This window comes from Phycodurus eques, chromosome 13 (genome assembly GCF_024500275.1).
Source record: "Phycodurus eques isolate BA_2022a chromosome 13, UOR_Pequ_1.1, whole genome shotgun sequence".
Classification (NCBI taxonomy): domain Eukaryota; kingdom Metazoa; phylum Chordata; class Actinopteri; order Syngnathiformes; family Syngnathidae; genus Phycodurus; species Phycodurus eques.
Window position 1 is genome coordinate 20,381,433 of NC_084537.1, and position 12,948 is coordinate 20,394,380.

The 12,948-nt window shown below is 43.0% G+C and overlaps 1 protein-coding gene across 1 annotated transcript; it reads left to right on the forward strand.

Moving 5' to 3' along the window:
• Window positions 1–9,312: 9,312 nt before the first annotated feature.
• LOC133411821 (neurogenic differentiation factor 6-B-like) lies at window positions 9,313–10,344 on the forward strand. The gene has a single exon (XM_061694528.1). It carries the CDS (start codon window positions 9,313–9,315, stop codon window positions 10,342–10,344), a length of 1,032 nt encoding a protein of 343 aa, XP_061550512.1.
• The last annotated feature ends 2,604 nt before the right edge of the window (window positions 10,345–12,948 follow it).

A 12,948-nucleotide genomic window follows, 5' to 3' on the forward strand; every position in this document is an offset into this window, starting at 1 on the left:
TGAGTGCGTTTATTTATTAATTTCAATTTGTTTCAGGTCGAACACAATCTATTCAGGGATGACAGACTTGTTTACATTTGGAAAAACTACATACAGTACATATACGTACATGTATACAGAACCCCCGCATTTTTGCACTTTGGTATTCTCCTATTCACGGATTTTTGGGGGTAATCCTCCGTGATTGGTTGAAATATTTACCTATTCGTTATTTTTGAGCGATAACCATATTGCTTTGGGGCCATCTGCTGGTATGTTGGTGTTGAAGTGATCTGAGGAGCTTCATTTACACAAAAGTCATCCTGTGCTGCCATCTTGTGGCATCGTTGTAGTGTCACAGTCTGTCAGCCGCACGCGCTTATTTAAGGCTTTGCTGATGTCTCACTCATTATCAGATTGTTCGACACTCATCCATGCATTGCGTGTATTTTTTTTCTTCAGACAAGATAACCCAAATCAATCTTTTGATGGTCGCTGAACTGAAGAACTAGAATTGTGCAACATACGTGTTGCCATTTCACGTCCCATCAACTTTGTTGGAGCTCAATGTGTCCAACAGTCACCAACAGTGTTACAAAATAAAGTATCGCTTCGTCACCGTATTGTCACCTTTGTGTCAAGGAACTATAATAAAGTGAGTTGCGGAGCTTTATTTACACTAAACTAGTGTTTTGCCACCATCTCGTAGCAACTATAGGCAATTGTGTACCTTTTGTGGGGTGTAAAATACATGTGGATTTTTGATATTCGCAACAGGTCTCGGTCTCACTTGGTTCACTGTATTCCATTATATGTCCTCCATATTGTGACTGAGTGGCCATTTCTGGTGTGTTCTCTTGCATCTTTTCTATACGCTGCCCATAAATGTCCCAACCACAAATCAAACAGCGTCAGGATTAGGACGACTAGCGTCAGGATTTCTAACGGCACACTTTCGCATGTCCTCTTTCTATTGGCATTTTGTAATTGCGATCAGTGGGGGAGCCATTTTAAGACGGCGGCGCCACGTCGCTGTCGCTTGCTAAATGTGTTGAAAGACAGATGGCGTGATGTCACACGGCGATATTTCCAGCCGGGCCACACTGGAGGATTTTTAATGGAAATGAACTTTGTTGCACTTCAACCTTTTTCAACTTTTGATGTTCAACATGTTCATGAAAACGTCATTGTACAGTACTTCAGTACAGTCATTATTATAATTATACACACCCTCTGGAATATTTGTTTGAGGCGTTTTCTTAGAATGTTATTTTACTTTGATTTCAAATTCAATGTAGATATACTCACAGGGACACAAAAAAAACGTTTTTCTTCTAAAAATGTCAAGAACAACCTCAGAACTGTGAAGCGGATGTGGCAACCACTTGTTGCCGTGTAAATCCGTATTCAAATTTGTATTTTCATATTTTAAATAATACAAAACTTCTACATAAAGTTAAGAAAAATTGTTTTTAGTAAGTGAATTATTTAAACGTTACATGGGGGAAGTGCACCGTTTCCAAATGTGGCCAGCGGATCATTGCGAAGTTTGTAAGACGATCACATGACTTCATTAACGGCCTCTAAAGAGAGTGTGCCTGGCACTAAACGCTCACTTGATGTCACACTTTTTATCTGAACAAGAAAAAGAGGAGGAGGAGGAGGACACTTGATGAGGAGCGAGGAGGGCGAAGGTGATCATCACATCAACACCGAGAGTGTCGATTAGGTGAGAAAACGCCATTGCAGCCAGCGCCTGTCAATCATCTCAGCATCTTGTTTAAAAAAAAAAAAAAAAAAAAGTTAGTGGAGAGCTCTTTGTTCTCTAAGTTGGGGAAACTTCAAGCTACACTATGTGACTGTTTGACACTGGTTTGTAATAGATAATCACCATCAATTACACTGCACTGCTACGTTCCAGACCCATGATAGGTGAATTTCTATTAGACTATTTGTAAAAAAATAAATAAAAAGTTTTTGGATAGTTGTATCCCTCCCATACACTTCAAACACAGTCACACCTATAAAATGACACTCAAATATGTTAAAACACACTTTTTTTTAAGCATTCCATAGTGCCTGTAAATGAGAGATTATCATATAACATCACTTGGAAGAAACAAAAACACTCGTTCCACGAATAGGAGGCACAGGGTGCTTGCTTCAAGCTCAGAATTAAACATCGTATGTCTTTCAACGCCAAAATGTTCAACCAAACTATATCATTTCATCTAATGAAAGTCTGCTAGGTTCATGTTAACATGTAACACGAAATGCTATTGACAGGCTAACAGAAACTAGCGTAGATGTTATGGTAATAAGAATTCTTCAAACAACTGCTATTTTAAAACATGCAGAGCAGCAACATAAACAAACAGAGCGCGAAACGCTACATATTTGCACTACGGTATTCGCACATTTGCAGATTTATTTGAGAACCTATCCTCACTCAAAATCTCCGCTAGCCGCGGTTTTGTGCTCAGGGCAAAGCAATTAAAGTATTACTTTGGCGCCATCTGCTGGAACCTTGGTGTTGTTGTTCGGCTTAATTGATTGATTCTAGGGGGGTTTCCACCTGCATTTGAGATGTCCTGTTTTGTTGGTGGCCCTTGAAGGCGCCTCGTGTTAAATCAATAATGAAAATGAAAGTTTTTCTTCTTTCCCAATGCAGCCACTAACAGCCTGTGTAGTCTACTTTGCTGTTACCAGTTGCCTGTATTCCCTCACTTTCCTTATTCTGTGTAAATCCCTAAAGGTGCGTTTAAGGAGAACGTTTTTCTCAAGTGCTAGAGCGCACGTTTGTTTGGCCGTATGTAATGTCACGTCAGTTTGTGCCAGTGTGTTTTTTGGGCTAGTATGCTATGTAGCAAATGCTATTGATGAACCTCGAAGGTGGTTTGTTTATGTTGAATAATCTAACTACTGAATAACGTAATTTATGTAACACGGGTTCACGATTGTGCACATGATAGAAGTATGGTGTTGATGCTTTATGATCCGCTCAGTTTTTAAGTGCTTTGCTGCCCGCCATTTTGCGGCATCTATACGCAATTACAAAGCACTCATTGGGGGGGCTGTAATTATTTGCTGAATTTTTTATTTTTTTCCCAGTCCCTGCAGGGAATTTGGTATTTTCCCTCTATTAGTGGAGCTTAGTGGTGACCTTCTCAGCGGGAGATTTCAATGTGGTACATTTCAAGAGACAGAAACTCCTAATTACAATGTTTAGCACGATAGAAGGCGCCATGATATGTTAGTGGATGAGTAGCTAGCATTGGCCGCCGACTGACAGCCGACCGGCTTGACAGCGAACAGCAGCGTTATGGCACATTCCAGTAAAAGTCCGAAAAAAGCGGGGCGATAAACTTTGCTAGATAGAAAGAGCGGAGGAGAAAAAGGTCCAGATACGGAGAATGATGGCGGACAAGCCAGCACACCTCTTAATGTTGTGTTAGCATTAGCAACAATGCTAAGGTTACTTTCCAGAATAGTATGGTGCTTGTACAAGTGTTGCTCCACATGAAAATGACACCATGTATGTCCAGGCAGACTTTGTTTTGTTAGCATTAGCATTTATGTTAATAACACAAACCTCAGTGCCGTTATCTGACTGCAATGGTATGACATCATTGCGTCTTCTATTTTTATGCAAGCACTTTTTTACCATTAGCACTGACGCTAACAATGCTTTTAGTAGATGTAACCCCCGACGACTCTTCACAAAACAATCAAGAGAGTGCAGAATTTCCGAAGCAGCGCTGTTATGACGCTAATCTTTACATCCGTCATGCCTCCATGCAGTTCTGCTTACCTTGTGTGAAGCCACCACTGGCTAATTCACCCTAAATCGTTGAATTACACTCCTCAATTAGTGTAGTGGTGTGGCGCATGACATCACCAAACACAAATGCCCCCACGTAAACAATTTAATAGAATATTATTATAGCATTATTTTTAGCTTGTTTCGCTGGTAACACTGTTGAGCTAACACTAATCTGCTCTATCACTGCAGCTCTCCTTACCTTTTGGCTTTGACCTAATAGTTCTTCGGCCGCCTCTCTGAATCTTCGCCGAGCCTCGCTGATCATGCCCTTGGTGAAGAACTCTGTGTGGGAGTGGTTATTATGTAAATGACCCCCACTGTGAGGTAACAGTGGGGCGGATAACTAAAGCTTCACTTGGTTGTTTAATTTCACACTTGATGGGTGCGCAGGCATTCCAGAGATCCAACTATTCATATACAAGCCATTAAAACATCATTTTTTTTCCATAAAATGTCTCCTTTAATCTCGACACGTTTTATTACACATTTAGGCTGTTGTCACTGCAATTCATCCTCGCCTTTATGGAATCTGTACATAAAAATCATTACCAAAACTCACTTAAATATGAGAAACTGACACGCTTTAGCAGAAAAAAAAAAAAATAATAAAATAAAATGTATTTATCTTGTCGTTCGGCGTGGCGACAGATTGAGCGCGTGCGAACAGATTGCGTTCGCCTTTGGGGGGGAAAAAAATAATAAAATGCCGCGGCCCTCTGCAACATCTCGCACATCTTGCGACAAACATCTTTACATTTTCAACAACACATCCATTATTCATGACGCCAGAATGCCGCACACCCACGGAAATACTTGACTGCCATCAACTCCATTGTCATATAGACAGTGTATGTGTGTGTGCGTGCGTGTGCGTGTGCGTGTGCGTGCGTGAGAGTGTGGGAGGTGTGGCCAGCCCGAGTGCAGCAGCATATGGAGCTTCTAATTGGTTAGACCAGCACAGCTGGACGACACCAGTGGAGCGGAGGCCCTGACCCTCTGCTAATCATTCCCACAATCCTCGGCGCTCCTCACTCCCCGCCGCAGCCGCCGTGATGCCAGCGGGTGGGTGGGTGGGTTTTCAGGGTGCTGCAAAGCGACCACTTCCAAAAACCAGTCCTCGTACTTCACAAATGGAATTGCTCAGATTACTTTTCCTGGTCCTTTGTAGTGGTGGTGGGGAGGATTTAAGCTACAGTATGTCGTTTAACTGGACTTTCCATATTGTTACCATTAGCATCGATGCTAATGTCACTCTTCAGAGTCGTGTGCGGTACTTGTACAAAACTTGTCGCAGGCTATAATGACATGATGTACAATCCAGAAATGTTATTTTAGCATTCGCGTTGACGCTAAAATTTAAAACTGCGTACGATTTAAAACGCAGAACTGTTATGTTAGTATTAGCATTGATGGTCAAATTACTGTTCAAAGTTGTATGCAGTACTTGTGCCAAATTTTCTAACCTTAGCATGGTCACGTTAGTTTTCAGTTTTTAGCAGTGCTTGTATGAATAAAATACTAATTAAATAAATCATGGAAATAAAGCATATAATCTGCATAATCATAATAATAATTAATAATAACAACAATATAAATTCCATTTAAAAATAAACTGAAGTTAATAGAAAAAATAAAATGTAAAATAGAAATGAATAAATATATTGGAAAAAAATACATCATGTTTTTGAAAAATAAAAATCAATAAAGATATTGAAAAATAAAAACAAATAATAATAATACATATATTTATTTTGATAACGAAGAAGCTCAGTCCAAACTATCAGTTATGAAATGTTTCTTTTCCCTCCAAGAAGGTCCGATTCTGGAAAAACCGATGTTGCTCTGGCATTACTGATGTCCAGTGGCAGTTCTCGGGGTTGGTTTTGAGGGGGGGGGGAGCAGTTGCCCCCAAAACTGGGCTTGGACATGCGATGTGTTTGGACGAGTCAGTCAAAATTTTCGATCAGCAAACTCTCCCTCCCCAGTGACGATTGCGATCCGGCCCCCCTGAAAATAACCTCGGACCCAGTCTGGCCACCCCGATAAAAACAGGCTCGAGCCGCCACTGCTGATGTCCTCTGTGATGTCGTCTTACCGTGGATCTGGGGTTTGCTATAATATGCCGTGATGAGTGAACCATTGTTATAGTGACAGCTTTAACAAAACAAAAAAACAACATATTTCATCTTTTTTTTTTTTCTTGCCGTTTTTGCTGACTTGGTAACTCCGCCGTGCCGCTTCACACCCCACGCCGACTCCCCTCGGCGCTGACATCCATTGAGGAAAAATGCGGCGTAAAAGCTGATAATGTGATAATTAAAAGCGCTGACAGGCGGGGGAAGGCGTCTTGGAGAAGCGCCCCCCCAAACCCGCCACCCACCACCACGTGTGACACCTCCTTAAAGCGACGGCGTCACTTTTCCGTGATTGACAGCCGGCGACCTCGCACTTGCGAAGACAGTCCGAAGGCAAAAAATAAAAAATAAAAATGACTCTCACACTCTCTTCCCCCACTTCTCGAGCACACCGTGATTTATTACCTGAACAGACAAGAGAACTAATTAGCAGAGTAATTAATTAATATAAATTTGCATATTTGCATTTGCAATTAGTGCAGTCGACTGATTAGTATGAGATGGGGAGTTGGATTCATCGGATGCTCCTCTCGCTGTGGGTGGGTGTGTGTGTGCGTGTGTGTGTGTGTGCGCACACAAACACATGCATTGTATTTATATGAAGTTATGTCTTTTTGTCCTCATGTCATGTAATGTCCAATACAGCAAGATTGATACTGGGCTTTAATTGATTCTCCTTGTAACAAGGTCATTGGCTGGCATGCGGATGTGTGTGCGTGCGCGTGTATGTGTGTGTGTGTGTGTGTGTGTGTGTGTGTGTGTTCCGCATAACTGAGGAGTGCATACAGCCATATCAAGTGCCAGCTGTGCCCCCGGTGTGGTGTTGGCAGTCTGCCACCGGGCCTTTTTTTTTTTTTTTTTTTTTTTAATATATCCGCAGGGTGCACTTAATGTTTGAAATCCTGAGGAGCTCCGGTAGCAAACACACCCCTTCTTCTTCTTCGTCATCATCATACCGCATTCTCAAATCTGCTCTCAATTTATGTGACTCACAGCAGAATTTTTGAAGAAAATCTGACGAATAAAGCGCAGCGCTATCGAAGGGGTGGTGAAGAAAATTAGCTCCCATGTGTCTTAATAACACGTCTGTGACGTATTTTCGTTGAAATATCCCAAAGAGCAAGTTTTACAGCACACTTTGCGCCCTACTTCTCGTGTTGCTGAAATTTGTTAGCGTGTCTTTCGTTACCATGACGACTGGGACCCCCGAGCCTTGCGACTGGTCTTCGACTTGCTAATGCGGAGACCAGTTTATGGACAAAGAAGCAACCATCCGTAAAGACAATAAAAACATTTTCACTCATGGAGGCAGCATTTCATACACTACACTGTGTTTATGTGGCGCATGGACACGTCATCAAATACGCACACACACGCACAAAAACACTAGCATTGTGTTGACAACTTCACCAAGCAATCAAGTATCGTGAATCCTTCACATATTCACGGATCCGCATTTGCCTATTTGAAGCTATTCTCCATTCGTTACTGCAATATTGCTTTTGCGCCATCTCGTGGCGTCTTTTAGTGAGTACAAACATTTGTAGGTGAGCATCAATTCCTTGCGGATTTTCGCTGAGCTCGGCATTATCCGAAGGTAACGCGGGTAGCTGATGCTAATCTGTGCATCAAACAAAACTCAATGCAGCTCTGCTTACTGTTTGGTTTTGGCATGATAGTAGGGGAGTCGCACTCGTGGTGGATGTGGGTGTTAATGCAAGATCATTTCAGACAGTGTACGATAAACGTGGTGTAGACTTTTTATATCCATTATATTTGCTGGAAAACTTTCTGTAATACCACAAAATACTGACAAACTCTGTAGCTAATAGGAAAGTAGTAATGAGTCAAGGTTGCAATGGTATTTAAGTGCTTTAGGATCATTGTTTTTTGTATATTTACAGATTAAGCTATCATATATAGGAAATTATAAAGATTTTTAGTGGTGGCATCAATAACGTGGTTTGCTGTAGTTTGGCACTCGGCGTCTGAATGTGACTTTGCCTTAAAGAATCGTCTTTTTAATGCAATTAGCAGCTGACTTCAAACTGAATGAACCTTTAGTGACCACTTACATACATAATAGTCACAACAATTATGAAGTTGCTACTATTTATAGCATTTACATATTAGCTAAGCCTCACTCCATGCTACTTCTCGCTCAGCAATGACTCTCACCGGCCACAACATTAGGTACACCCGCAACCAAAAATCGAGCCTCGATGGCAGAAAACAAACAGTGCATGTTTTCCTGAGTGCTTTTATGGCGAAATGTGCACCTGAGTATGTAAGCGTTTACAAGGTCTCTCCGACAAGGAGTGAACAGAAGGACCACCTTCATGCCATTTTTCTTTTGCTTTTACTTTCCCTCGTAAACGTGCGACTTCATATAAATGTGACACCGCGTGTTTATCATCGCGCACTGACTTGCAGAGTTACTACACAAGCAATGATATTCTCTCGCTGCAAGGCGTGCTTTTAATGCAAGTGCTATTTACAGACACAACACACAAGAACAACAACAACAACAACAACAAAAAAGTCATAAAAATGTGCAACTTTCATTTCAGATTATGGATTATCTAATCAATCTAGAACAGTTACAAGTGTAACCTTAAACCACTTTATGGACACCATTCAGAGGTGTACATAGTAGAGTGGAGATGACAATATCAGATGTACTGCTATTAGGGAACATTTCTTGGTGTGCAATGCGGCAACACCGCTACTAAAGTATGACTGGTCTTGTTTTTAGGATATTAACAAATATCACAACTTCACTGCAGTGTAAAAGTCATTTTTTTCTTCACATTAACATGCACGAGCAAACGTACTGTACACCTGTTGACAACGCACACAGGCATGAATTCTGTCATTTGCTTGCTTCTTGCTTGTTATCGTCTCCCTCCTGCTCTGCACGCGCCGTGCAGGAGGGTCCCCAGGGACCCGCGGAGCACGTGGTCCGCGCTGCCATGAGACGTCAGCGGCAGATGGCACCACCAGCACCATGCATACCGGCTGCTGGCATCAGTGGCAGACAGTCCTGCAGAAAGAAGAGGAGGAGGAAGAGAGAGGAAGGCTGAGTGTGTTCTTGTCATCATATTTTTTTTGGGGGGTGTGCAGGAGCGAGAGGAGGTTTGGGAACATGCAGGCTGCACGCTGAGACCCCCCCCCCCCCCTCCACCCCCACCCCCCCTGCACGGTGAGTTGTCTTTTTGTGTGCGTGTGTGCATCTAGAGTTTTGAGTGCTTTTGCAAAGACGCCTGCCAGTAAGTTTTCCTCATGGGAGGAATTACAGGATAATTAAGTCGGAACCTTAAAAATACTTTTTATGATGCTTATTATTATTATTTTCTAATTGTTTTAGCTGGAAGTATGTTGACTCTGCCGTTCGAGGACGCGCAGGCGATGTGTGAGCCACGCTTCGGTGCCGGTTACCCCCGCGCAGGTGCGCCCGAGGATCGACCCTCCCCTCGCCTTCGCCACCTCCGCGCCGACGACGACGACGACGAGGACGAGGACGAGGAGGAGCCTTGCAGGTCCGCCGGGGACGACGCCGCCTCCTCGGACCGGGACTACGAGCAGGACGACAGCGGCCTCCTCCGCAAGAAGCGCGGCCCCCGGAAGAAGAAGGCCACCAAGGAGCCGCGCGACCGCTCCCGGCTGCGGCGGCAGGAGGCCAACGCCCGGGAGAGGAGCCGCATGCACGGCCTCAACGCCGCCTTGGAGAGCCTCCGCAAAGTGGTGCCCTGCTACTCCAAAACGCAAAAGCTGTCCAAAATCGAGACCCTGCGCCTGGCCAAGAACTACATCTGGGCGTTGTCCGAGACCCTGAGCGCCGGAAAGAGACCCGACCTCCTGGCGTTTGTGCAGACCCTCTGCAAAGGATTATCGCAGCCCACCACCAACCTGGTGGCCGGCTGCCTGCAGCTCAACGCCCGCAACTTCCTCACCGACCACAACGGGGAGGTGGTGTTCTCCGGGAGGCCTCCGTACGACCCGCTGTACTCCTCCTCCGCCTACCCGGGCTCCGAGGCGAGCGCGCCCGCCGGCCACGGCAGCTCCGGCCCGGCGGACCCGGCCAAGCCCTTCCGCCACTACGGCTACTCCGGCGCCTACGAGCCGGCCTACGCGTCCCCGGAGGCCGGGAGCCCGCACTTCGAGAGTCCGCTGAGTCCGCCCGTCAACCGGAACGGCATTTTCTCCTTCAAGCACGACGAGCCGCCGGACTACGGCAAGGGGGGCCACCACTACGGGGTGCGCTACTGCGGCGCACCCGGGCGCGCGGCCCTGGCGCACGGCTCCGTGTACAGAGTGGCCCCGGAGGGCCGCTACCCGTACGATCTGCACGTCCGCGGCCAGTCCTTCCAAGCGCAGGGGGAGCTCAACGCCCCCTACCACAATTAAGATACAGAAACTCTCATTTTGACACCCCCCCCCCCCAAAAAAAAAAAAAAAAAAAAAAAGATTCTTCTTCTTTCCCCCTCAGTTAAGTTCATCAAAAGTCTGCACTTTTGACTCCGAAGCACAACAAACTTTGTACAGACAGAAGTGAATTGAAATGTCCGGAATTCGTTCAAGACGCACGTTTATACTGATTTGGGGATTCTATTACGAGAGATTGGGATCGAGCAATACAATGGCAATTAAGCTATGCAAGGCAATCGTTAAAAAAAATAATAACACAATGGTCAAAACATTTCATCTAAATTGGTCCCCCCCAAAAAAAAAAAAAATTACAAAAAAAAAGATTACAAAATAAAGTGTGTGTGTGTGAGAGAGAGACTGTGGAGTAAATAGTGTTCTAATCGGGTGGATGTAAATTATGATTATGTATTATTTATTTATTTATTTGAGCCTATTTATTGACAGTGGATAATATATGATAGAATTATTGTAAATTTCAAAACAGTGTTATGTGAAAGATTTTACGTTGTTATTGTTGTCATCCATTGGCTTGAGAGGGGATTTATTATTAACATCATCATCACGTGTCACATGTCTCAAAAAGGGGAACCACGTTAATATGCAATGACATGATTTTTTTTTCCGAGGGACTTTTGACTGCATTATGTCACAAATTGGTGAACACATTCTAACTCTTTATGGATCGAAATCTTCGTGAAGTCGTGTTTGTGTTCTGCGACGAGCTTGTATCATTGGCAGCAGACCAGAATGAAATGAATAAATAAATGACCGGGGGAAAAGCAAAAGGCATTTATTTGATGGAATTATTTATGGTGAAAAAAAAAAAAATCCAAACATTAGTTTTAGGATGAGGGGGAATTTTTGCACTTCCAGACAGGCTCGTTCCCTGCACTTGGATGCAAGTTGGAGTTGTTGGAATGGGGCCACGCAGCACAGATTGTGCAGCCCAGTCCTCAAGTCTGCAGCAGAACAAAAGGTAATACTTGTTTCCAATATGCTCCCTTTTTTTTTTTTTTTTTTTTTTTTCGGTGACATTTTTCAACTTCTTGAATGCCATTTTTTTTCCGTGCATGCAAAAGTCCAAAATGCATGAGCTCGTGACATACAAATTAACTTTATACATCTTTACCGACTAACATGAATACTCGTCACAAAAAGTCTTATTAAATAAAGTCAAAAGTGACATGAGATTTGCAATATTGTTTGAAATGTTATTGTATTCATAATTTCTACGTCATATACAGTATATTGTATTTTCTATTACCGAGATGTTTTTGATGGCAATTAGACAAACAAAAAGAAAAAAGTGTAATTCAATTATTTTCTACTAGTTTTTGGGTGGCATAAAAAAGTGACCTGACATCTGCAACAATTTATTATTTTATGTTTGTTTTGTTATATTTAATTTGTATGTAACATGCCTCTTATATTTTTATTCCTTGGTTAAAAAAAAATCTTTATTTTAGAGCTGTTATTGCCACCATTTTTCACACTTAGATTTTAAAATTACAGCTAAATTATGTGTATCAAGCATGTATTGTGTATTTAACGGTTTATATTTGAGGGTCTTTTTATGTATTTTTTTATTTTTTTTGCAGCTATTGACGAAATTATATTTCCATTTATTTTAAGTCACACAACCGCAAAGAAACACCATCATTATTATAATTCTCTTTTCCAAGGCCATATTTGTGCTTATTTTTTTTCAAAATCATATTTTGATTTTATGTTTAATATGTATACTGTATTTTATATTTATTTATATAGTTTTACTATTTCACAGATTTTTAACCTAAAATTTCAAGAGTTAAAAAAAAAAAAAATAATAAAAAAGTATCGCAGAAGCTCCAAATCAAACTTTTTTTGAAAAAAAAGCCACCACTATGAGTTGACACTGCACTCACGCATGTGGATGTCATTTCATTTCTTTTTTAGAGGATCCAAACAAATATATACGAAGACAAGTTTCCAAAACATTCAAATGCAGTGATTGAGTTCCTATTGGGTGACAGGACCTGATGGCGAGTGTTTTTTGTTGTTGTTGTTGTTGTTTTGTTTTTTCCTCCCCCCTTTCACGCAACTTTTTCTGCATGTCACGATTAAAACCGGTGCTCCCTCGGGGGTCCTGAAAGCACCTCTTTAGCCCCCCTCCCCAAAACGCCACATGTACATTTGTCCCATTCAGTCCCCCCCCCCCCCCTGTGTTTTGTTACTGCGCTTGGACAGGGGACGGTGGAGTGCGTGAGTCGGTGTGAGTCAGGGGAGGGGGCTGGGAGTCAGGGGTGACGCTGTTCGCCCACGTGGTCCACGAGCAAGGATGCGACAGTTTAACACGGGGTCAAACGTGTACGCATGCCCCCCCCCCCCCCCCCCCCCCACCCCCAACCCCACGTTCGCGTGCTCATTATCCACGCGGCATCTGGGGCGCTGCACGAGGACACGTTCGGAACGGGTTGTGTACATTTAGGAAACGTTCGTCGAAAGCAGGTGGACACGTTGTAAATCGAACTTCTTTATTTTTTTATTTTTTTTTCCAGGAAGAAAAAAAGAGGCGGAGGAAGGGTGTATAAAAGGAAAGATTGA